The sequence below is a fragment of the Myripristis murdjan genome, chromosome 13, assembly GCF_902150065.1.
Source record: "Myripristis murdjan chromosome 13, fMyrMur1.1, whole genome shotgun sequence".
Classification (NCBI taxonomy): Eukaryota; Metazoa; Chordata; class Actinopteri; order Holocentriformes; family Holocentridae; genus Myripristis; species Myripristis murdjan.
In genome coordinates this window covers 26,656,417-26,680,558 of record NC_043992.1, presented here as the reverse complement: position 1 = coordinate 26,680,558, position 24,142 = coordinate 26,656,417, and the positions used below count along the sequence as shown (strand labels likewise).

At 42.6% G+C, this 24,142-nt stretch overlaps 1 protein-coding gene across 3 annotated transcripts; it reads right to left on the bottom strand.

Annotated features, from left to right (window-relative positions):
* Nucleotides 1-252: 252 nt before the first annotated feature.
* On the bottom strand, nucleotides 253-23,124 carry cluha (clustered mitochondria (cluA/CLU1) homolog a). Of its 3 annotated transcripts, none has more exons than XM_030067202.1 (27): nucleotides 22,781-23,124; nucleotides 16,698-16,891; nucleotides 16,210-16,381; nucleotides 15,353-15,496; nucleotides 15,017-15,144; nucleotides 14,149-14,303; nucleotides 13,150-13,275; nucleotides 12,080-12,227; nucleotides 11,894-11,986; nucleotides 9,803-10,237; nucleotides 9,287-9,546; nucleotides 8,712-9,157; nucleotides 7,906-8,007; nucleotides 7,472-7,572; nucleotides 7,179-7,331; nucleotides 6,788-6,850; nucleotides 6,443-6,687; nucleotides 6,123-6,207; nucleotides 5,863-6,016; nucleotides 5,514-5,653; nucleotides 5,306-5,386; nucleotides 5,081-5,206; nucleotides 4,779-4,900; nucleotides 4,593-4,686; nucleotides 4,370-4,504; nucleotides 4,192-4,265; nucleotides 253-3,918 (listed from the first exon to the last, which is right to left on the bottom strand). In XM_030067202.1, exons 1-27 carry the CDS (start codon nucleotides 22,911-22,913, stop codon nucleotides 3,789-3,791), a joined length of 4,239 nt encoding a protein of 1,412 aa, XP_029923062.1. In that variant the 5' UTR covers nucleotides 22,914-23,124; the 3' UTR covers nucleotides 253-3,788. The 3 variants fall into 3 exon arrangements, with proteins under 3 accessions (XP_029923062.1, XP_029923063.1, XP_029923064.1); XM_030067203.1 differs by having other exon boundaries at nucleotides 8,799-9,157; XM_030067204.1 differs by lacking the exon at nucleotides 22,781-23,124 and adding an exon at nucleotides 21,710-21,800.
* Nucleotides 23,125-24,142: the final 1,018 nt, after the last annotated feature.

Genomic DNA, 24,142 nt, shown 5'->3' with positions numbered 1-24,142 from the left:
TATTATTTTGTTTCTGTTTTTTGTTATAAAACAATGCATTTGGCATCATATTTTTATATGAAGTTTGATCAATTTAATTATGGTAATTGGCATAACAGAGAAACTTCCCGGTGGAGCAGAATGTCCATGCAGTTCATAAATGAGGTGTGACGAGACAAATGTTTTTTCTTTAAACTTTGCACCAAAAAGACTTTACAGCAACTTACAGATTGCTAACTGAAGTATGACTTATCAAAATACCCAAACCAGGAGTTATTTACTAGTTTTCCTTTATTCATTTTAATATAAAAGCATACTCAGACCAAAAAAATAATTAGATTGTTATTTTGTAAAGAGCAAGAGACAAGTGCCACATATTAGGGGAAGCAGACTCAAAACACTAGGCCCAAGAAGCCGGTGTGTGCAGAGGAAATCTCATCAGCTGAGAAAACACAGAAGCCTCAGACAATCATCATTTTAAGTGTCACACAGAGACATTACAATATGACCAGTGAGCAGTAGAAAAAGGTGATGGGATATATTAGAGGCCTTTTTTCCACAATAAAGACAAGTGTCTCCATGAGGATGGCCCTCTGTCTATGTAATGGTTTCTTTTTAAGCTCTCTGTAATCTTAGATCAAAGATGGATTAGGGCAGAGGGACCGTCACATTGGAGAAGCTTTGTTATAAGAGACCAAATCAAAACCTGAAATGATTATATAAGGAATTATTGTAATCTGTATTTAGCAGACACTTCAGTCAACATTCAGATTCCATAACTGCTTTGTGTTTGAGACATTCAGATAATTTTCAATGCAAATAAAGGTTAAATTACACTGCAAATGAACTGACAACAGGAAACACTTTGATCTTCTAAAAGTAAACCATACATCGTATTGGACTGTTTCACTGAAGCTTAACCAGTAATACACATCTAATGGCATTAATCACTTTCTCATGCACTTAAAAAGATATCAGGAGGTATATAGCTAAACAATTCAAAACAGAAATGATACACAGCTGTACTCTACTAGTAGAGTAAAATTAGTGCCTCTTCAACTAAACAGAAGCACTGTAATACAATGATCCATAAAACAGCAACATATCTCAGCAAATAAGTTTCATCACTCTCGTTGAGTTTATTCTATATCAAACTGTTAAAGTCCCCAGACAATAGACTGATTTTTGTTGGGATTTCAACAAGTTCCAGACATGTTCAACAAGTAGCAGTCTTTGGAATCGTGGGCCAATATATCAATTTTTCTGAAAAACAAAACAAGAACAAAATAAAACAAAATACCCCTCATTTTATTTCCAAAAATCCAACTGAAGCATGTGTATAATTGTGTGTACTGTGTACTGGCAAAGCATCGCTCCCAATCATTTACGTCATTGGTACTTCCTAAAAACAAGGAGACAACTGCTAGGGTGCCACCCCATGGGCACTGTGGGTATAATGGCTGAGCAGGACTAGACTGACACTCAGGGAAAAGCAAGAGAAATGATTGGAAAGCAGACAGAAACATAATGAACTTCAAAGAGGGTCAGAAAACCAAAATCAAGAGGCAGTATTTTACCTTTAAAAAGAGAGTCACGGTTTCATTTTTATCACCCTGGTTCCATTCTGAAGCATAAATAACAGGCACAAATATACACACCATGGTCTGCTATTGATGTATCACGTTACATTTCAGGAGCATAATCAAGAAAATCACTGTACGAACTTCATTGCCCTGTTTTAGAAGCTCGCCTTTTTTTAATGCTCATAAGGCTTGCTTATCTGGAGGAAGTTTCAACCAATACAGCAGTCAATCTTCAATTGCGCCTTGTAAAAAAAAAAAAAAGAAAGAAAGAAAAGAAAAAGAAAAAGAAAAAAAAAACTGCACTTCTAAAAATCAGTTCCAGCACCATCTCTATTGCTTTAATCACATACATTTAGACACGGCAACAATTAAACAAAATGCCATGAGAGAGACACATTGCATGTATACAAGCGCAAACAAACCTTTATCAGTCATTTTTGGTACAATACATTGAAGCAGCCCTTCTTTGTCCACTTTTTGGTGGTGCTGTGTGTGTGTTCACACACACAAACAGCACGAGGACGTGCACTAAATACTGCTCAAGGAAAGACGCTCCTGGCTGGTTTTGTCTCAGTTCCACTCAAGTAGATATGGTTCAACAATGGGGGGGAAAAAATTAAACCAATGACAACATATTCACTACAGCTAATGTTGACAACCCCTTTTTTCTCCTAATGCAGTTGTTTTCATTTCACTTTTATTGTCTTGGTGCTATTCTGCAGCACCAACTGCTCATTTGGGACAAAATTTATCAAGTGTGAAGATGTTCACGTCGTAGCCAATTGATACATAAGCAGATTTACAACATTGCTGGCCATGAATGTGTCAAGAAAAGCAACAGTCATCTGACAGGTTTACTAGGTGTAGAAAAATAAAACATCTGGAAAGCCATTGCTCACTTAACCTCTAGTGAAACTATGCAGCAGCAGCAACAGTAGCATTCCTAACTCCATAGAGTTTCTGTCAGACTACAGAGACACACACACACATACATACACACAGTCACACGTACACACACACATGCACATATTCTTTCAAAGTGGAAAAATAGAAGATTGAACACAGCTAGTATATAGACAGATAAATCTACTGCTTAAGCTGGACGTTTTCAAATCTGCGTTTCCATTAACATTGATCAAGTACCGGTCTAAATCCAATAAAGATTTATACATCTTTTCCACTTTTATATATTTTCTATAAAACAGACATGGCTTAAATTAATTAATGATTAACAGGCCTAGAATGGCTTCTTAACCCTCTTGTGCGCTTTTACAAAAGGCTAATCCATTTTATTTACTGGAGGAAAGAAAAAAAGTAGCAAATCAAATCAATCTCAACGATTGTTTGAAAGCTCACAAATGTGTCACTGTGTCTGTATGCACAAATAGGAACCACAGGACACAGCAGGCACCCACCTGGGATGATAGAAAGACAAAATGATGGAACGATTTTAATTAACCATCAGGGACGCTTGAGAATGATGGATGAATGCTGGAGAGCGGTTCAAAAAAGCCAGTGAGAAGGGAATTTACATTCTGAAGCCCCACGTGAAAAATCTCCAATTTAGTGACTGTTTTCTGGTCTTAGTGCACAGTAGAAATTTCCCCTGAGTTCTAGGACAGGGTGAGTGCGTTATAATTTCAAGCACCAGTGGGGGGTGGCCACAGTGAAATGCTATGCCCTGGTGTCTTGGAGGAGGGGCAAAGTGTGGTCCTGGGCTAAGAGTGCTGTGGGGAGTGAGGGCTGAGCAGAAGCAGTATTGGGAGTATATGGTACAGTGGATAAGGCTCTGGTATACAATGTCATGGTCATCCTTGGTCTCCCTCCCCGGCTACAATCACTCTTTCATACGCTACCGTATGGGAAGCAGCAGATACCGGAGTGGCTTTTGCTCTGCCTCCTCGCCAAGTTCTTGGGCCGGGGATTTTTCAGATTGCACATTACATTGATTCTAGGTTGTTCACACTTTCTCCTCCCTCCCTTACTTCCTTCCTTCCTTCCTTCCTTGCAGGAAATTTCTGTATTCCTTGTCCTTCCTTCCTTCCTTAACTCCTACCTACAGTTCATACAGATGTTCTCTTGACTGCCCTGACCCAAACCTCCCCCCTTTATTTCAATGTTGATTTTAGACTGCTCGGTTTCTTGGGTCCACAGGCTCAGTGACATGGCTGTTGCATCACGGCCTCCCCCCTAGCAGAAAGTAGCTGTGTTGAGGGCTTTAGACATTTAATCATCAATGGGAATTTTGTCCTCTAGTTCCATTGGGCTGTCTTCAATGTGCTCCTCAATCTTCCCAGATTCCTGCAGCTGCTGCCGCCTCTGGACCTCTGCCTTTAGGTTCTCCAGATCCTTTTGGCTGAAAAAGAAATACCACATACCACTTTCTGCACATAAAATATTCAGTTACATTTATTCTATTGATTTGATTTCCTTATCAAAACCAGTTTTGGGGGGTGAATAATTGCTTTATTCAATTTTGTGAGATGCTCACGAAAATAAATGCATCTTTTCTCCCCATGGTGATACAGAAAATCAAATTAAAATCAGATATCCCTTATCAGTAGGCTGAATTTAGGAACTAAAACTCTACACAGTATTTTATCAGTGTAATGCTCTTTTCTCACTTCACCTGAGAGGTATAAAGATGATGCCGTTGATGATATTGAGCTGTTCCAGGACACTGGCCATGCTGGGAGCAGTGAACTGGAAAAGAGAAGGCATAACAAATATATGGCATCACTGAAAAACCCTTAGGCTGAATGGACATGGCAGCACAATAAGATCTCTCATGACGAGCGAGCAGTCACCTTTAGGGGCATGATGCTAGCATTGGAGCCGTTCTTGTAGATCTCATTCATGGTTCTCTGAAGCGCCACAGCCTGCTGGGTGAGGTACTTCAGGTACTCTGAGCTCTCCTTAGTTTTCTCATGGGCCTCACCCACCTACAAAAAGAGCAAAACATGGCATTTAACATCTAATTTCATCCTCCCAAACTCGGGTACCTGCAGTGTGGAGACTTTTAGTACTTACCTGATTCTTGTAAATGGTGTAGCCTTCCTTTTCATGCTGTAGTGCGGAGCGGAACTCAGCCTTGCTCTCATAAACCCGTGCAACCAAATGATGACTGAAAAACACGAACCAACACTTCATGTAAATCATAATGCAAGTCAGTATCTTAAGCCAGTAAATGCATGTGGATTATGTTTTTCTTCCCACCTGAGGGCCACTTTGAGGGACCGGGGTCCGTGATATTTTGTGTTGATGGCCAAGGCATTCTCTAGGAATCTGAGAGATAAATCGTACTCCATCACTCCATGCAGTACCAGCCCAATGTTACTCTGTGGAAGCAGATGTAGAACGGAATGGGAAACAATCAGTGTTAATTCAATGAAGAGAGCACTTGTGTACCTCAATGACTCTTAAAGATATGACAGGTTGTGTTATGACACTGAGGCCTAACAGTAGGCTAACGTATGAGGCACAGGAGTTATATCAATAGCTACAAGGATTGCACTCACATCGAGCAGTGCCATCTCTGGGTGGTCCTCCCCGCACACCAGCAACATGAGGTAACGGGCACGGTAAAGCAGCTTGAGGGCAGTGGACAGCTGGCCGTTGGCAAAGCAGTACAGAGCCAAGTGCATCTTGAAAGTAGATGGAAGCAGAAACAAATACACATTAACAGGTATGTGAAGCATCACCAGAATGAAACAAGAAAACTTCCTAGAGTTGGTGTAACTTACATATTCTTGAATAGTGTTGGGGTGCTCGATACCCAGCACTCTTTCACTCATCAGAACAGCCTTTTGCTGGTTGCTTAGAGCCTGTGGGGGAAAAAAGCATGATTGTCACAGAGTCAGAAATGTGCAAATAACTATGAAAATTAAGTATAAAACTTATGACATGGGATGAGTTCACAGGTTTGTGAATATGCTGTGAAAACGAGCCTACCTCAGGATGGTCTCCCATGATGTAATTAAGGCGTGCCAACAGGCGCAGACATGCACAGATCTCCACATGCATGGCTCCATAGACATTGTTAAAGAGGTTGAGGGCCTCGTTGATCAGCTCACAGCCCTCTTTCAGAAAACCTGTAGGCCAGGGCATGGCAGAGAAGTAACACCAAGTATGAAGTTTACTCAGAATAAACAGATGAAATGGTTCAGGCTGGTTGCTTGATAAATACTGAGAAACTGTAACTGAAAATAAAACGATCACGCAAAAATGTATGCAATCACTGTTGTCAAGTGATAACCAATATATGCAACCCTGTCTCTTGATAGAGACATGGAAGTTTTACCTTGCTGCACCTTGGCCTGGCCACTCTGGAAGAAATGGAAGGCATCAGAGGCTTTGGGGTTTACATGCTTCACAACTGGGAAAATGTTCAGGATGTCCTCCTCTGTGAAGGTGGGTTTGTGGCGGCTGTCATAGTTGTACTCCTTTATCAGAATCTTTGAAGGTAAAGGACAAACACAAACTTGTAAGAATAGGGAGAAAAGATTGTTATGGCCATTTAGTAATTTGATGTCAGGGAAGTGTGGAGTAAATGGATCTTACCTGGATGCCAGTTTTGATAGAGATTTCTCTGAGCAGAGTGATTTTCTGAAGGCCATATTTCTCCACCGCCTGGTCCACACTTTCACTGTACAAGTGAAATTTCAAGGTAAGATTGTTATTTTAACCAAAAAATTGCAAAGTTGGCTTAAGCTAAACAAAGACTGTATTAATGCAAACGATCTTTAGTTTGGGGCAATAAAATGTTACCATGTGAAGCTGTTACAGTATTATTAACTTCACATGCAATCACCTTATTAGCATTGGACTAACATGTTCACATTAACATTAGCTTCAGTTGCATGAACAGATGCAGCCCTCACCACTGTATGGTGAAGTGATAGTAGCTCTGTGCCTCAGAGGCAATGTTCTTCCACAGCTCACTGGGCGTCAGGCTAGCCCACGCCGTGTTGTCACCACCTCCTGGGACCCTGTTGCGACGTTTGCGGTTCTTGCGGCGTGACACAAGCTCATCGGGAGGTAAGTGGGCAACGGCGTCAGGGAAAGAGCTCAGGAAACAGTTGAGGAAATGGCTAACAGCAGCAGAGAGAGCAGACAACTCCACACCCTAGAAGATAAGTTCATATTTGTTCAAAATTTGTAACATACAACAGATACATGTTTTGTCTTTTATACTAGCTACATAAAATATGTCCAATGGTACAAACCTGGAGGTATGTCTTGAAGATATGTTTTGCACATCTGGTGATCAGCTCACTGATTCCTATTCTCTGAGGTTCAGAAATAGCAAATGTTAGAACTAAGAATAAAAATGCCCAGAAATTAAGCATTAAGCAAGCAATCTTTTCACTCCTGTAGCTTTGTCTATAGTTAATAACTAACAGACAGATAATAAACAACTTTCAACATTTTTGGAAAACTTCAAACCATTACCAAAGTGCAACTGTTACAAAACAGACATTTCCTTGGAGTGCTGATTATAATTATGCATAGTTTCACAGGATTTTTATAATTTTTGATTTGGGTTTGATAGGACAAATTGGAGATATAGATGCATTTCATTGACATTGAATGTATGATGTCGGTATTCAGGCTCACATAGAAGTGTTCCAGCTGGGCCTTGGCAGGGGTCTTGTCCACAAACTCCAGTACAGTGCCCAAATAGCGGACATTGATGCCCCGTTGGTGCAAGGCTTCTGTCAGTGTGGCTCCATCCATGGGCAGGGCGCTGTGATCCAAGCAATCTTTCACCTAAAATTATGGCATACAAACATATGGCTTATGGCTTAATACACATACATATTAAACACGCATGCAGCACGTACACCCACTCACAAACTGACATGCATAACATTGTGTACTCGATCTGAGGGAGTAAATGTGTCACTGACCAGTGAGGGGATCTGGCAGGACACCAAGAAGGCAGCGGCGTCTTTCAGTAGCTGCTTCTGTTTCTGGACGTCCTCTGCACTGTCCTCTGGGAAACGCACTCCTGGTGGAGCAACACAGCACCCAATGTCACCTTTGTGCTTACATCCTCTGGGATCACCTGTCACTATCTGTCCTCTCTTATCACTCCAACAACACATTCTTATGCATAATTGGTCAGTGGTAAAATAGTGTTAAAGTCTGAGAAACATAAACCTCAAGCTATTTCTCTCTCGAGGGCTTCCTATAACGTCACTGGGCAAACGATGTAGATCCTTTATCTTAATTTCTTCAGCACTTGTGCCTGAATAGTTCACTTCCACAGCAGTCATATACCCAATTTGTAGCAAGAGCTAGAGACTTTTTTTCCCACATTTCCCATCCTTGTCATACACACCTGGGGAGAAGATGTCAGGGTTGAAACGAATGTCGAATGAAGTGTTGCTGATTGAGCCAACTGCCTTGCAGGCATTGAGGACCACCTCACGGCTTTTGGGGTCTGTTCGTAATCGAGTACAGGGGAGGAGAGAGGAAAATTAATGACGACTGACAACAGTTGTTTCCAAGAAAAATCAAAACATATCTGAAATTGATGATTTTGAGAAAAAAAAAAAAAAAAAACCAACACCGTTTCAATTCTGTTGATTGTAAATCATGACAAACACTTGGTAACATTTACAAAAATCAGGTCAGTTTGTTTAATCAAATTATGATTATTTGGGGTGAATCGAGGGGCATACGAATCATTAACTCATTATCAGATTATTTTCCATCCCAACACATATTTGGATTAATGAACACAGCAACCGATTACTAGATTTATTGGGTCGTCCAACAACAACGTTATTAGAATAGACAGGAGAAGGGAGTGATGGAGTGACAGGGGGCTCATGCTCTTCCCCACTGCAGGCTGAGGACTGAGCAGGGACAGCTAGCCAGGTGGAGAAAAGCCATTATGACTGTAGTATTTGATGCTTTAATACTGTTCACACACTCTCACAGACACACACTTTGCTAAAAAGCAATTTGTATCCATCATGTACAGCACTACAAAAATCAGACACACAAGCTGTTCTCTCAAGAAAGCCCATTTAGATGAAAATCAGAACTTCTGCGTGCTATGCACTTATCCACCAAAGTAGCTCTCCCTGTTTTGTCCTGGCCTTGCTTCTTTTTCTCCATGGGGAGTATTTTTGGACGTACCAATACCAGATCCATCTTCGGCAACTAAGGACTCCGCCAGCTCTTTGGCCTGGGCTAATTCCGGGATACTTTCCTCAGCCTCCTTACCCTCCAGTAGGCTCTTGCACTCCCCGTTCTGTGTGGCTGTGGGCTCCAAGGGCCCATTGGCGGCAGGCTTGGAGTCTTCAGCATTGGCAGTCGTTGTCTGTGAGGTGGCAGAGGTGCTGCCATCTGTCTGGTCTGCTCCTTCTGTAGCAGGTGCCTGAAGTGCATCAGAAGCAGGTTTCTGCATCTGAGCAGCATCAGCATTCGTATCTGTCAGAGTCTCTGTGGTTGTTATGGAAGAGCTTTCAGAGGTTTCTGTTGTGGGCAGAGCAGGTGCATCAGAGGAGGATGTCTTGTTAGTGTCCTTGTTTGCTTTCTGCTGCATGAGCTGCAATGCTGCCATCTTCATGAAGAGAAGATATCTGGGATAAAGTGGGATGGAAATGGCAGTTAGGCACACCCAGAGGCACATTATTCCAGACAGGATTTAATAAACAGCACATTAAGTTCACATTGAAGCTGACATGATGCACACCAGTGCAGACATATACCTGTGCTCAACAAACGCTTCAATGAGCTCTTGGCGAAGACAAGCCAGGCGGTGGCGGTGCTGGCGGGGGAAGCCTTGGCGCTGGCTCTCTGGAGGCAACTCCTCTCCCTCCACAGGCAGGAAGTTGAGATCAGGAGGGAAGGTACGAAGAAGGTCCAGAATGTAGTGTCGCCCATCATTTCCAATGATGCCTTTGCACTCGACCGAGGAGCACAGCTCCACTGTCTCATTCTTCTCGTTCAGCACCCCGTGTCTCTGAACCTAAATTTTTTGTCCAGAATACAACCAACATTAGTTTACAAGGCATGAAGGTTTGAAAACAGCTCTATGTTGGGGCCTGTTAATATCAATGTGATAGTGAAAATAACTCCTTACACAAAAGTTATACATTTCACTAACAGGATTGTCCACACGGTAGATTGAACACTGTCACTCAAACTTAAATGCATACAGGTAGGGAAGGCCAACTGGAGTAAGAAACAATTGCAAGGGCAGAGAGAAGAGCACTGTTTCTAACCTTGAGCGGCCTACTGGTTTTCTCCAGCAGCTCCAGATATTTGCTATGGGACACGACTGTCTTGCCAAAGTCAATGGAGCCGTAGATGACACTCTGCTCCTGCTCGCGCTCCAGGATGCCTGGGATGATGGACTGGGCCGTGACACGGTAGCCTCTGTAGTCCACAACCACTGTCCCCAGCGTGTACAGGCCCTCAACATCCACCGCCCCATAAGCTCGCACACCATTCAGATCATTGGTGGGCGCTGCGTGGGCAGCAGCATCTCCACCCAGCTCACGATAGTGGTCACGTACATCAAAGCCCAGGCTGAAGAATATGTTGTTCCAGATGAACATCTGCATGCGTGTTTCCTCACCTGGGTTGATGGCCATCACATTGCCATCAATCACTGCCATAGCACCACGAGTAGCAGCTGCCGCAAAGTCACTGTGGACCTACAGGAGGGCAGAGAGAGAGGTGTGAGAGAAACCAAGAAAAAGCTTATTGTAGATTTGCCACTTCAAGAGCCAGAAAATAAGAGGCTACACAATATCACACTGGCAAGCTGAGTCACTGGCCATCAGCAGAATGAGTCAGCAGTTCTCGCTACTCAGCACCAGTTGGTCTTCATTGTTGAAATTCTGAGTGGAGCTGTTATCATGTTTCTGTAAGCTCTGTGTAGCACTGCCAATACAAAAATTCCACATTTATCAGTTTTAGAGCAGTCTCACGCCATAAAATATACTCTTTGAAAAAGAAAAAAAAAGGAAAATAATTTTAAGTTTTACAATATGCTTCTGTAGCACAGACTCAGTGCTGTCTTGAACATTAGGGTCTAGTCTCCTATCATTTTGAGAGTCACACCACCCCATGGCCTCAATTACATGAGCAAGCTGTGTGCAATGTTGCCACATTGAAGGAATATTCTGACAGGGTTTTTTGGTTGAATAAAACATAATTTTTCCCCTATTCCAGAAAATTCACTTTCCCACAGCATGGGGAAAGCCACACCAAGATACAGCTTGCTGGCATTGCTCACTCAAATTAACATCTGCTAGTAGCTGCAAACTAAAGAGGTAGTTACTGGCTAGCAGCATCTAGTGCAGGGCTCCAGATGACGACAGAAATGTTCGCCAATGCACCTAACGTTTTTATTTTCAGCTAGTCTTTTTTGTACCAGTTGCCACTGGCAACCATCCCATACAAGCAAAAATCAATTGTGAAAGGCATGCACAGCGGCAAGCTTTAACTGTGCTTAACTCTCATCTCCCCTGCCTGCCTTCCTACACTGTAAGAATCGCACGTACTTCTGTACTGTCCTGCTCTGTACAGTGACTTAGGTGCACACGGACGCACAGAGGCAGCAAGTGAATTGCAAAGGAACAGAACAGTTTAACGTATTCATTGGGTAATATATCTTGAACAGTGTTAACTTCATTAATGTTGTTGAATTAAGAGTTTTTGTTCTTATTTTTGAAACTCACCGAAGTGCTGTGATAGGTAAACCGCACTATGTAGTCAAGGAACATTGAAAAGTGACAGGAAGGCAAAATGCCCAAACAGAAAATATCTGACTTCCTCTCACTAACTGCCCATCCAAACTGTGCCTTCTCTCTACATCAGATGCAGACAATACTGAGACTGACTCAGTGAAAGTTCTCAGGTACAGTCCTGCCAGCCAGACTCCATCAATATACAGGCAAAGCAGACGATAATGGAGCACAGCTAATTGAGCCTCTTGTGCCCACGACACCCCTGTCTGCAAAGCCTTTATGTGCTTAGCAGGTATTAAACCTTTGCAGTATTCATAGTTCTGTTATTATTATGTATAAGAGAGTGCAAAAGACACCATAGAAAAGGGAGCAATTTTTGTTTTTTGGTCTGCAGCCCTGTATTGGTGACAGTGAGGAGTGCTTACAATGCTAACATAAAGCTTAAGATAAGCGCAACGACAGAAACTTCTTCCCTGCAGAATGGAAATGAGCTGGCAAAGTTGAAATGAAAAAAGAAGAAGCTGTAAGGTGAGTGATGTGGGATGGTATGCAATTATAAGTACATTCACATTGTGCCAGGAAGACGCAAGCACAGAGACTTAACAGGTTTTCCTGTACCTTGAATATGGCTCTTTCCCTCAGCAGGCGTTCAGGCAGGTTTTTGCGGGCCAGCTCTCTGGTGGTCTGAAGCTCCTCATTCCAATCTCTGGTCTGGAGAGATAGCACCACAATACTACTTAGTAATATTTTAAAAAAGGATCACTCGATGCTCAGTTTCCAAGCTCTATGTTCAGCCATGCCCACCTGTCCAGGTATGTGCTCCTCATAACCCAGCCGAGAGGTGTAGGCGTCTTCAGCTCGAACACAGTCCATAGCATGGTCCACCTGCGGCGCTGTCCAGCTATACACCTGGAAAGGTGTGGCTATCCTCTCAAACGGATGCCTCTGGACCCTGCAGCAAGTCACCAGCAAGAAGATGGCATCACGTGGTTGGTTCATAATTCAACTGTAAATATCCCTGTTGTGACATTTATCGAATACTTATTAAGGGCAACTGACACCAGTTTAATGGATCACTAAAATGATTTAAGTACTTATGAGTTTTCACTCTACCAAGGCAGATGGAGAGTGATTCTGCTGTTCTGACTTGGTCATATGGAATCAAATCCTTCAGTGTAAAAAAACACTAGAAGGAGAAAACTCACCATATGGGAAACTACAAGAGTGCACTCAGTAGAGTGCAGATCTCTGCCAGGCATATCTCACCTTTTCTGGACTAAAAAAACTTGGGAAAGACTCAAAAGCCAACTGTATCGTCAAACGCTTCTCAATTTACAAATTAAATTACTGTGTACTTCAGATATAAATCAGTAAAGTACAGAAAATATACCATGAATCTCTCAAAGCGTCTCAAACAGTTTTGCTCTTTCTTGTACTCTCTTTATGTGTTTTACTTTACTACAGTAGCTGAAACACTAACACCTACAAGCCATTTCTGTCTCTTTGTCAGAAATTGTATGGCTTTCAACAGAAACTGCATTTCCAAAGGAGCAGGAATTAAAATAGCAAAATTCTAAATTATCACTGAGGTCTCTGAGGTGAACGAAACCACAATAGGATAAAAAAAAAAATGAATGAGCTTGAGAGGTTCTGATTCACCACAACCACGAGAGATCCTTCATCATACAGTCATAACTGTGCATAAAATGGTTTAGACTGATAGGCCCAGTAGTCTGCGAGATTAGCAGACAAACACACACACAAACACACACACACACACAAACAAACAAACAAACAAACACACAGGATCAAACGCATGATCTCCTTTAGGCTGCTGCCTGGTGGAGATATTGATTTTGTGGAGAAGCTCTTGCCTTTTCTTCTGCAGGGCAGTGAAATTCTTCTTGAAGGCAGGGCTGATCTGGCTCAGCAGCTCCACCAGAGAATGGCTCAGAAAGCTGGGGTTGGCTGGTTTAGGGTTGAAGGTGTAGGTAGTAGATCTGGAAAAAACACATACAATATATGATCTACATATCCTATGCAGAGCCATGCATTCTTTTTAAGGTGCTGTTGATAGCAATGTCATTAAATTTAAAAAAATCACCACACACTAAAGAGTTTTCAGACAGATGTCCTTGGTTGTTTTGCATACACTTCTTCAGGTTTACTCTACATAGAGAGCAGTTATTTACAGACAGTTATCCTTAACTATATTAAGTCCTTTGAAAAAGATCTTAAATCACTGAAAAAGGAAGAACTATGCAAATGCAACAACACAGGCTGATCAGTAGGCATGAATTGTCAGGAATACAAACTAGCAGAGGCTGGAATGTTATTCAACAACTTAGAAAACCTGAATAGGAATGCTGAGTGGGTTTGCAGTCTTTTCATAGTGAGATAAAGAGGTGTTTCAATTTTATTCCGTGAATACGCATACAAAACTACAATTTACTTAAACTCTACTATAAGAATAAGGGATAAACAACCTCAGTAAGGTAACACAGCTACAAACGCCACACCATCTTTCCCGATTGTGCTTGATCATCTGATCCAATTAGAGCTCATTAATTTGACTAAGGCTAACCCAGATTGCAAAAGCTACTAAGCCCTTCTTGGCATCCAAAATAAATCCAAAACTAAGGGCTATGAAACTCTTAATAGACCATGTGAGCTCACAGGAAGGTCATATTGGTATTGTCTACTTGAATAGAGACGAGGATGCTGTATTCAATGAGATTTTTTTTTTTTAATTCAGTGGGAACTTTGCATTCAAAAGGATTAAGGGCCTTAAGGGGAACACAGTATTTAATAAGACTGCCAAACAATGGGAATATGACTTTGCATGAAGATCTCAGGGCAAAAGATTGACTGACTGGTTGAGGTAGAAGCCGCGGGTAGAGGCAGTGACGCTGACATGGCGCTCCTCCACTGTCACTATGTACAGGTACATAAGGTCGCCATGCATCTTCCTGTTCCCTGGCGGAGGGTTCCAGCCACTCATGGTCAGGACCTTCAGGCACTGCATAGGCTGTAGGGGAGGGGGAGCAAAAAGCATTAGCTGAGGGAAAATCTTCACAAGGTACCCTGATGTTTTTCATTTTTGAACTTGCACTTGTTATCAGACTCCAAATTGACTCATTATGGTATTTAAGATAATAGATTTGTATTAATTTATTAGTTTAATTATTATATAGTAGTGTTTTCCCCTGCATGTATGTGAAGGATGTATGTTGTTAGTCTTTTGTTATTTTTCTTCACTGACTGATATTTTGTACTTGTCTTGAACTTTCTCTACAAATCGACTTATTTTGATTAGTGCTACAATTCATACTCACAACTATTATTCTTATTAGAACTAGTGTTAGTACAATTAACAATGTAGTCTGGAAGAAGTGTCTTGTGAATAAGTAATAAAATGCAAAATGTGCCTCCAGTACATTTTTTGAGGTTATAGCACAGAGTAAGTTTATCTTGGCTATATAATATTACAATAATATACTAATGTAACATTATATTAAACTGTATTTGCATATCATTTCTCATCATTCCTTGGGGTGAGTTTACACAATTAAACAGAATGTGGTATTTATGAATACGTATGAAAATGCCTATAGTTTAAAGCAGAATCATTAATATAACTGAGAAAGCTTGAATGAAACTCGCAGAGTCAGCTAGTGAACTCAGGTAAGACAGTGACTGTAGCATTTTGTCATCTCAGCTGAAAGGAGCCCCTTTCTTTACCTTCCAGTCCTTGTTCTGCGGCTGGAGGGGCACCAGGGGGCGCTCTTTGCTGCCAGGGAGGATGTGCTCTGGGGGCGTGCAGTCAATCTGCTCCAGCTCATTGCCCTTTTTCTTTCGCTTGCCACTATCTGCAGACATATGCCAAAAAGAACAAGGTCAATGTGTGCAGTCTGCCTGCATGTACCCAGGACGCACAAACGTACATGGATAATGTATTGAAATGCACGTTCCAGATGGCTGAGCAGGACTGTGCCGACATGGGCTATACGTTTACCCTTGGTCTCTTTTAAACAAGATACAGGAGATCTTTAGTGGCACATGCGGGCAGTCACCTACCTCCCAGATCTCCATCAGTGAAGATGCTAAGGAAAGAGAGGGAGTTGCAGTCCACTCCATTGTAGGCATCTGAAGGGTCGAGACTTTTCAGCAGATCTCTGATGTGGCGCACATGAATGCGGGCTTCACGTACTGTATATGGCTCTGGAAAAAAAAAAAAAAAAAAAAAAGCATTCACACCTGAGCGTGCTGATCCTGACCTGAGAAAAACTGTAAATGGGAGGCAGGACCTTCATACAAACTTAGCAGACTGAGCGGCATGTCAGAAATAACAGATGTATAGGGAACAGCTTCAGCATTTCAGTTTGATTCAGTGTTTTACATGAACTACACACCAGTAAATTGTTGATAAACAACATATACTGCCAGGCTGAAAGCAAAAGAATAAAGAAATAAGTAAATGCTTCTGGGCTAGTCTTTCAAGATTTATGACATCTACATATTTTGTTTTCATCACCACCAAACTCAAAATGTTCAAAAATTCTACTACAAAAGGCACTGTCTGATTTTTTTTTTTTTTTTTTTTTGTAAACCATGGAGTCTATATCGGGAACATTTCTTAACATTTCTGTATTTACGAGAGTCTGGGTTGGTGAAAATGTGTGTTTACTGTTAAAAAAAAAAAAAACAACCTATAACTGAAATACTCCAAAAGCCTGCTTAAAAACTCTGCAGGATAGTAATAGCATAGTAGCTTTGCCTTGCTATATAGTAAGCTTCTAGCTCCATTATAGAGCTGTCATTTTACACTTTGTGCCATGAGCGTCATTAATACTGCTTTACATAGAAAAACAGGTCTCTGTACATCGATCACAACAAGAAAAATTCCTGTGTGAATCAAAGTCTGTGAGTTGTACCTTCCACCACTTTGAGCAGTGAGCCCTCCTGCAGCCCCTCGATGGACTTGAGCTCAGCGAAGTTGTCCAGCACGTTACCGTCCAGCTGCAGGGAGAAGCAGGTGCGGTGGCAGGTGTCCTCACGGTCCATCATCACCTGATGGATCTCCTGCACCATCTCCTGTGGAGACACCTGATGAAGGAGAAACGAGAGAGGAAGCTAAGCACAGCTTGAGAAATACTGCTAAGAAGGTAAACAAGCACCTGCTTCAGCTTTAGTACTATAACTGCCCTGTACCTGCTTGTTTAGAGGGGACAGCATTGCTTTCACATTTGTCTTGGAGCAGGGGTCATTTTCCAACAGGTGAATGTCAGATTAACACTGATGGTGGGTACTGAGGTTGAGTAACTGTTATATTTTTGTGGTCATTTTTTTTTTTTTTTTTTTTTTTTTTTAAACAACCATTTCAGCAATAATAGACTGCTAACGGTGCAGACAGAAACCATACCTGGAGGTCAAAGGGCTCTGTTCCAGGGGCCTGGATCTTAACAGTGAATCCTGTGTCCTGGATCACTATCACTTCCTGTTCGTTAGACTCCTCCCCTCCATCCGCCTCACCGCTCCCATCCTGCTTGGATTCTGCCTCCTCCATGTGCTCATGCGCCCCGCCACCATTCATCATTGCTGTACCTGCACTGTGCCCTGGGATTGGAGAAACAAAGAAGCAATCACTGACCTTTCCATCGTCCAGTTAAAACCATTCAAATTAATCTGACCAAACAAAGCAACAGTTTAAAATATCTAATCAACTTGATTTAGAAACATAATACAAGATAAAGCTCCTCATTGACAGCCAGAAATGTTATAGAAGAGCAGCTCTGCCAAGTCGGGTAACTCCACATCCCACTTCTTTTATATCGAGGCCACAGCAACTGGCAACTGCCATTGCACAAGAATAATAAGATAAACTTGGAATGAAGCCGCGCGAGGTAAAACATCCCACAAACACAAACATTACAACCACACAGAAGGACAGAGATGCTGCCAGGCAGCCAGGGCATAAACAAAACACACCCAGAGGCTAGATGGCTTTATCCAATAATCTGATAAAATATTTATGAATGGACGAACAGAGCAAACCCCACATGCCAGAGTCATAAAGTTGTTTAAGTTCGCTCATTCTCTCAGTCACACAAATAAAGCACAAGATATGGTAGAAGGTTGATTACATCAGAAACTTTTACAAATAGGAGCAAAGCAACAGAAAAGGAAGAACACTGTCATCAAGGTGAGACCCTGTGGCAACAGCTTCACTCAGCAAGAGGCATACAAATAAAATACATGTTTTTATACAATTGTCCATCAAGAGCACACAGTTAATCCAGACTGTAAAAATATGTGACCTGGCATTCTAGCCGATCTAAAATAACCTTTAGCTGCTAATTTCCAAAAACAACCCGCTAAATCCAGCCCTGTTGCAATACTGCTGACGGTTTATCCTGGAGGCCCTGAGGGACTGAATACACAAGATTTCAACATTCACAAGGGAGATCAGAGGGGCCTCCCTCTCTGTCATGACATTGGTTGCTTGCATGTGTGATACTGGCCAATGCCACATCAGCAATCACCACTGATAATTTACATCTGCAAGAAACCATTTGGTAGCCATCATTTCTTCTTTAGTGGACAATTTATTACTATTACTATTTACAAATACAACCAAGCTGATCCATCCTATTAGCTCAGATGCTGTAGCCCTAGGCTAATCTGCTGCTGGCTGGGTTGGACTGTTTCATCTCAGAGTGTAAAAACAGCCATGTGAAAACTCATGAAGCAACTAATTCTGAGAAAATTTTTCGCCTTTGCTGGAGTAATTAACGGTTAAGATGAGTGGGACATTACATGAATAAGAATTAGGCTAGCTGCCAGCCAAGCAGGCACATTAATTCAAATGAGTAGGGCCTAGCATGAGGGTGGTGGACAACTGTTTCGTCTCACTGGGAGACAACTGCTGCCAGCCACTTTGTCCTTGCTCACTGTCAAGGGTAACACAGTGTGTCAGGGTTACTGAAGGGAAGAGGCTAGATGTAGGGTGGGGCATAATAACTGGACCACGATATTGGGCAGAAGCCAACACCAACGGTGGTGGTGGAGTGGTGGTGGTGGGAGGGGGGCTGCACAACACTGAAGAGTGGCCGGCCATGCTCTGAATACCAAACACAACAGTTTGGGGCAGACACAAGCTAATAATGTTACAAGACAGGACAAGGGATGGCTTGGTGTCAAGCGTTCTTTCTTTTCAGAGTTACCAGAAATGTTGCCAGTTTTCAGAGCTTTTCCTTTCAGACCTGAGCTCCAAGATCAGCTATCTTTCTCTCAGAGACTAAAAAGGTGAGCGACAGGCTAAAATAGAGGCATATACGACTAAAAATGTTTAGGTACTCGAGGAATTTGCCTGTGGATGCATATGTCCAGGTAGCCAACCTCTTTCACAAGTGTGTAGGTTTTGACAGTGGCTGCTTACCAGTCGCCTACCCTCTTATTCATCCATTCATCCATCAGTTAATGATTCCTCTTCATAACAGGCCAACACATATCAGGCCATGGCTCTTTCTCTTTTGGGATATTCTGCTCTGTGCAGACATATGATATCAAATGGGAAGAGTGACACAGCAGGTAGTTGCCTCAACCATTTAGCACATAGAAAAAGCAAAAGTACAAAGTACTGGCTGCAACTTGATAAACGAGGTAATCCAGAAGCCTAAGAATTGCAAAACTAACCCTCTTCACCCCACAGTAATGGAAGAAAGTGCAGGGGAAGTGGGGGTGATGGGTGAGAGGAACCCTGCAGCTACAGACTGCTGCAGACAGGTCAAATCTCACTGGTCTCTTACTGGCCCCTTGCATTTATGAATGACTTATATTTATGATCTGGTGATTTCTGTATGGATTTGGAGATTGTGGTTATTTGTTTACTTGAAAAGCTATGTGTTGTTTGATTAGTAGCCATGCCCCTTCCTTTACTACACACCTGTGTGATGAGCAGGGTGATTTACTTAAGTTTGCCTAGACCATTGTCAGTTCTTGACTCTATTGAAGACGTAGTGGCATCAACATGCATCTTCTCATTTCACCTTAAAATAAAAAGCTTAATCTGATCATGTTGCTCCAGAGACTTCCTTTCATGCCAAATTTCACCTCTGCCATTGTTTCAGGGGGAAGAGGAACACATGCATTTAGACTGACCCTCATTTACCTGCAATAATATAATGCCACAATGAAACAGCATTTTGAAGGTAATGCTACATCCCCAATGTGATGCGCTTCCTATTAAACCAGCATATTTGGAAGCCACGTAATGTGGGAAAAGATTATTCAGAAGTGTATAGCAATGAGATATCAGTTAGTTTTATTTGATGGGAAGGCCGGAGGAGTGAGATCATTAAAATCTTTGATGTTTTTATTGGTTTGGAATTTTATGTTCACTCCAATATCATTTGCCTGAGTCAAAAAAGTGTTATCTTTTGACTTCATAATGTCAAAGGAAACTACGGCATTAAAATGAAGCTCAAAAATTCTGCTCAGTTGTAAAAGCAATTTTATCATTCCATAGTGCATCCATTATACCTACTGTATTCATCTCAGTGTAGAATAACTCATCCTGCCCAGCTTGATTTGGGACCTAAACCACTAGCCATCTCTCAATCCCTGCTTCTCAGCTCAAACAGAGTGGTCAACTGTGCTGCAACCCGATGTGTTTGTTATACAGATAATAACTTAAAACAAATGTGACTCTGCATCTGTGTAATTTATGGTGGTTACTTGTAGAAAAGGTGAATTCATCATTTATGTCTACAACCGCTGTTCTTAGGCTGACCTGGAGCACATTAACTGCCAATAAAATTCATTAAAAAAAAGTCACATTGCACAACCAGCAACACCTTTTGCTTATCCACTGGAGGCCTCTTCTGCCCTAACAACATGCAGTCACATTCCTAACCTGGTTCTCCTGAGGTTGCACAGTTACCATGCAATGAAGAAGCCAATTAGAGCACAAGGTCAAGGAGAGAGCAATCAAACAAGACTACTAATCAGATAAAGTGAGCAGGAATAGCAAAATGAAACAAATCAAAACATCCCTGCAAGCAAGGTTGCCAATGTTACTGCATCATTAGCCTTCACACTAATGTTTCCCTGAATCAATGCTAATCCAAATGGCTGGCCATCTTACTTTGGCCACTGTTGTACTTCTAAGCTGTTTCAGCTCTTCAGAAAGCTTTAGCCTCACACAGCTCCAGCCCACTTCTCACTCTGACAGATTAATTAATTCAGTGCCCAGCCATCCACTCTATAGACCTTGACATGAGGAATAGGGACCATGGCTGCCACCATGGCAACATTATGCTGCCAAACAGCCCAGAGAAAAACAACACACAAGGTCTTAGTGGAATCAGATATGTTGCACCACAAGGTGGCATCCTCTGTTGGACAGACAAAAGAGCAGACAGAACCTGACTGCAGAGTCATGCATCTGCATTGAGCTTTCATAACTACAGCAAATGACTGTAAGGTTTGTTTGCAGTTTGCTCTCTAAAATGCATTATTAAACACTTACCTGCATCAAAAGGTTGACTTTAGAAAATATGAATACAAATATAAACAAATGAGAACATGCAGGCCTATTAAAAGGATGCTGTGCTGCATTAGAAAAACATCAAGTTCATTACTGAAAGAAATACTAGATCTAGCTGGAATAAATTTTATTAAAAAAAAGCATGGTGAAAACAAAATCCAGATGTTTGCCATGACCTATAGACAGGAAATAGTGTAACCTTGAGTGTAGGCTGGTGAGGATACTAACCAGAGGAGCTAGCCAGGAGAGGCAGAGCCAGCTTGTCAATGATTCCTGGGATTAACTAAGTCACTCTTCAACAAAGAGGAACCTTAAACTCCTTAAAACCCACAAGCAGCACTCCTCACCTCAATCTGCCTGCTGTGCCATGTGCTGCCTGTCAAAACAATTCACTGACACTCCAAACAGCTAAGACGGCCTTGGTGCTGGATCACTTTGAGGCGTCCATCCAGTCAAACCACCTCAGTTTTAATGACACCAACAAACAAGTGACCATCCCCTGCCTTTCAGATGACTAAATAACAACTAAAACCTCCACTGCCTCATGTTAAAGGCAGGTTTGACTCGACTTAAGCAGCACAAATACTCGAATCATGCCAGCCGAAGGACCGACATGCCCTGCGTCTATTTTTCTAAGATATGAGGCTGCGACACACACGGGGTTTATGTGACGACTCAAGGTCCCACATGTGACAAAACGCAGCAGCTTTTTGAGCCTCAAGTTGTATAACGTCAACTTCACCGGCTCACAATCACCATGGACAGCCGACACCACCACCACCGCCAGCCATGTGTCCGCTTGGCACAGGCAGCCCGTCTCCATATTAAAACCACGACAGCTTCTCTGGCGAGGCTGCAACACAACTTTGTTATATTTATACACTTACCAGCTTAAAGGGTTCTTAATATATTGAGTGTAACCTTCTCTCACTGTGCATGCACCATGACTTTTCTATAACAACCCGCTTCCGCTTCCCGGTCGAGGAACACTCGACCTAATCTTCTCTGAAGGGGAGGGGGGCCGGGAGCTCAGCAATGCCGACCGCTGGGGGTTTTCACTGACCTGACAGCGTCGATAACAATTTCTTTATTTTATAATGTAATAACACAGAGTTAGCTGAGCCTTGCTGTGCTCTGTAGGCCAAATGTCCCATGTGTTTTAAGTGCGCCGTGCCTGGGAACCCCCTGCGCTCACAGCAGCAGTGTGCAGCTCCACTGAAGGTGACCTTCAGTTCATTCCTACAACACGCTGTTACCGAACATGTGCCACACTGAGAGACCCTGCACCGATCACCAGCCGTGCTATGTGAACACTAAACTGTGCTGTCGAGCAGACATGTCAAATATCTGCTTTTTACTGCAACGACACAGCGACACAAGAGCGGTCGCTTGCTAATTAGCCGGCGTTAGCCACAACACACGAGTCAATCACGCCTCAGCACGACTGTGGAGGCTACCGTGTTAGCAGGGTTAGCTAGCTTGTTTGGGTTAGCCCTGGCTTGCTTGGAGCTTGAGTACATAGCACTTACTATCAGACCGGTCACGTCCAGCTACTCGTGACTATGACCCATGGCTGTCGATGGATTTAGATATAACATATGAAGGCTGCCAATCCCTCCCACAACGAAGCCACTGGTTGCAATGTCATCTTAGTTTTAGTTTACATCGGTCAGATAATTAGCTCAGATGTTGATGGGTGCAAGGTGGAAGCCTTGAGGAGACTACTACGGGGGGTGGGGGTATATTGCACCCCATATACCCAAACCACTTATGATCTTAGGGTCTTTCCACACCTGCCACATTGTCAAGTAGCGTTAAGGTTGGAAATGGAAAGATTGCAAAGGTTGGAAATACACCAGACCACCTAAACCCCCAAGTGAGTGCTGTCTTGTCGCAGTGGGATGCTGTCTAATGTGGAGGTAGTGATCACAGGTTATTGCTGGCCATGGTGAGCTCACCGCAAGCGCAAGAATCCTTCATCGACGTCTTGCTGGTTTCTTTACTGTCCTGGGCTCCATCCCCTTCATCTGCAAGATCAACCGGATTACAGTTGGGCACTGACGCCGGGATGTCATCCGTCTTGCTCACCATGGTCGGCGGTCAGTGTGGCACCTAGCGCTTCAGAGGTGACAACAGAGACCCGCTGGTCGAAATCGCGACTCTGACGTGACTGTGAGAAAAGTGGTTCCTCTCCTGCTAACAGGCTAGCTAGCTACATGCGAAGGGTACGAGCTTACAAAAACAAGTCTGCCGAGGAAGGACAGTGCTGTACATGGTAGTCACACGTGGTTTCTCCTCCCTCCCTCTTGACCTCTTTGCCTTTGCGTTCCCTTCCCTCCCCCCGAAACTTTTCGCTACGGAAAGCGCAATATGCCAAATTGCACGTTTTTGTTTTTTGTTCTTTTGGGTTTTTTTTCTTTTGCAGTGCGATGTGGCATGGGTAGGATTCAAGGTTCCACATGTGACAGAGCGGCAGTATGTCCACAATACTACAATGTGGCGCCTTTTAGCATACTGGTACGGAGCTCAGGCCTGCTCTGTAACAGTAGGACAAGAAATATTTGACCTGGGTTCAAGTCCCCACGTCAGCAAACCTCTGAGCTGCTGAGCTTTCTTTGAGGAAAACACTGAATCCCCACATGCTCTGGTGCTGCTGCTTTATAATGAAGCCCACAGGGACAGCTGATGCCAAGTGTTACCACAAATAGACTTTGTTTGACTCCTGACCCACCTTTGTCTTGTTGACCAAGATGTCATTGCTTGCTGTCAGTCACACAGGCTTCTCCCAAACTCTCTGAGAGACACAGGGCTGCAGCAGGAGGGTGCTGACACAGATACAGTGACTGCTCCTGGCCTCTGCATGACTCCTAGTTGAGCTAAATCTTTTCAAAGTCTGACACTGTGGGTCTCCCCTTGGACAAAGCTTAGAAAAAGACATACTTACCCTTCTTAGTACAATTCCTAGATATCTGCAGGATGATAGCTGTTATTTGATTCTTTGTTTCATTCACATTGAGCTAAGATTAACTGCATGCAAATACATGAAAAGGTATGACTCCAAAGGCAACAATTAGTTTGTCTGACTCCAGGAACATGGGGAAAACAGTGAAATATCCCTCAACTAGTAAAACAACATGACAGCCACATTCACTGCTGCACGTGATGAATCCCTTCATCAGTTCAGCAATTTGCAATAATCGGTACCAGCACAAAACTGTGTTTGTCACAACCATGTAAAAGTTAGATGCATGTGTTGGGTAAAACATAAGTTTCTTACTATTTTTACTTGACTTTTAGTCCCATCTATGTAAGGTGAGCAC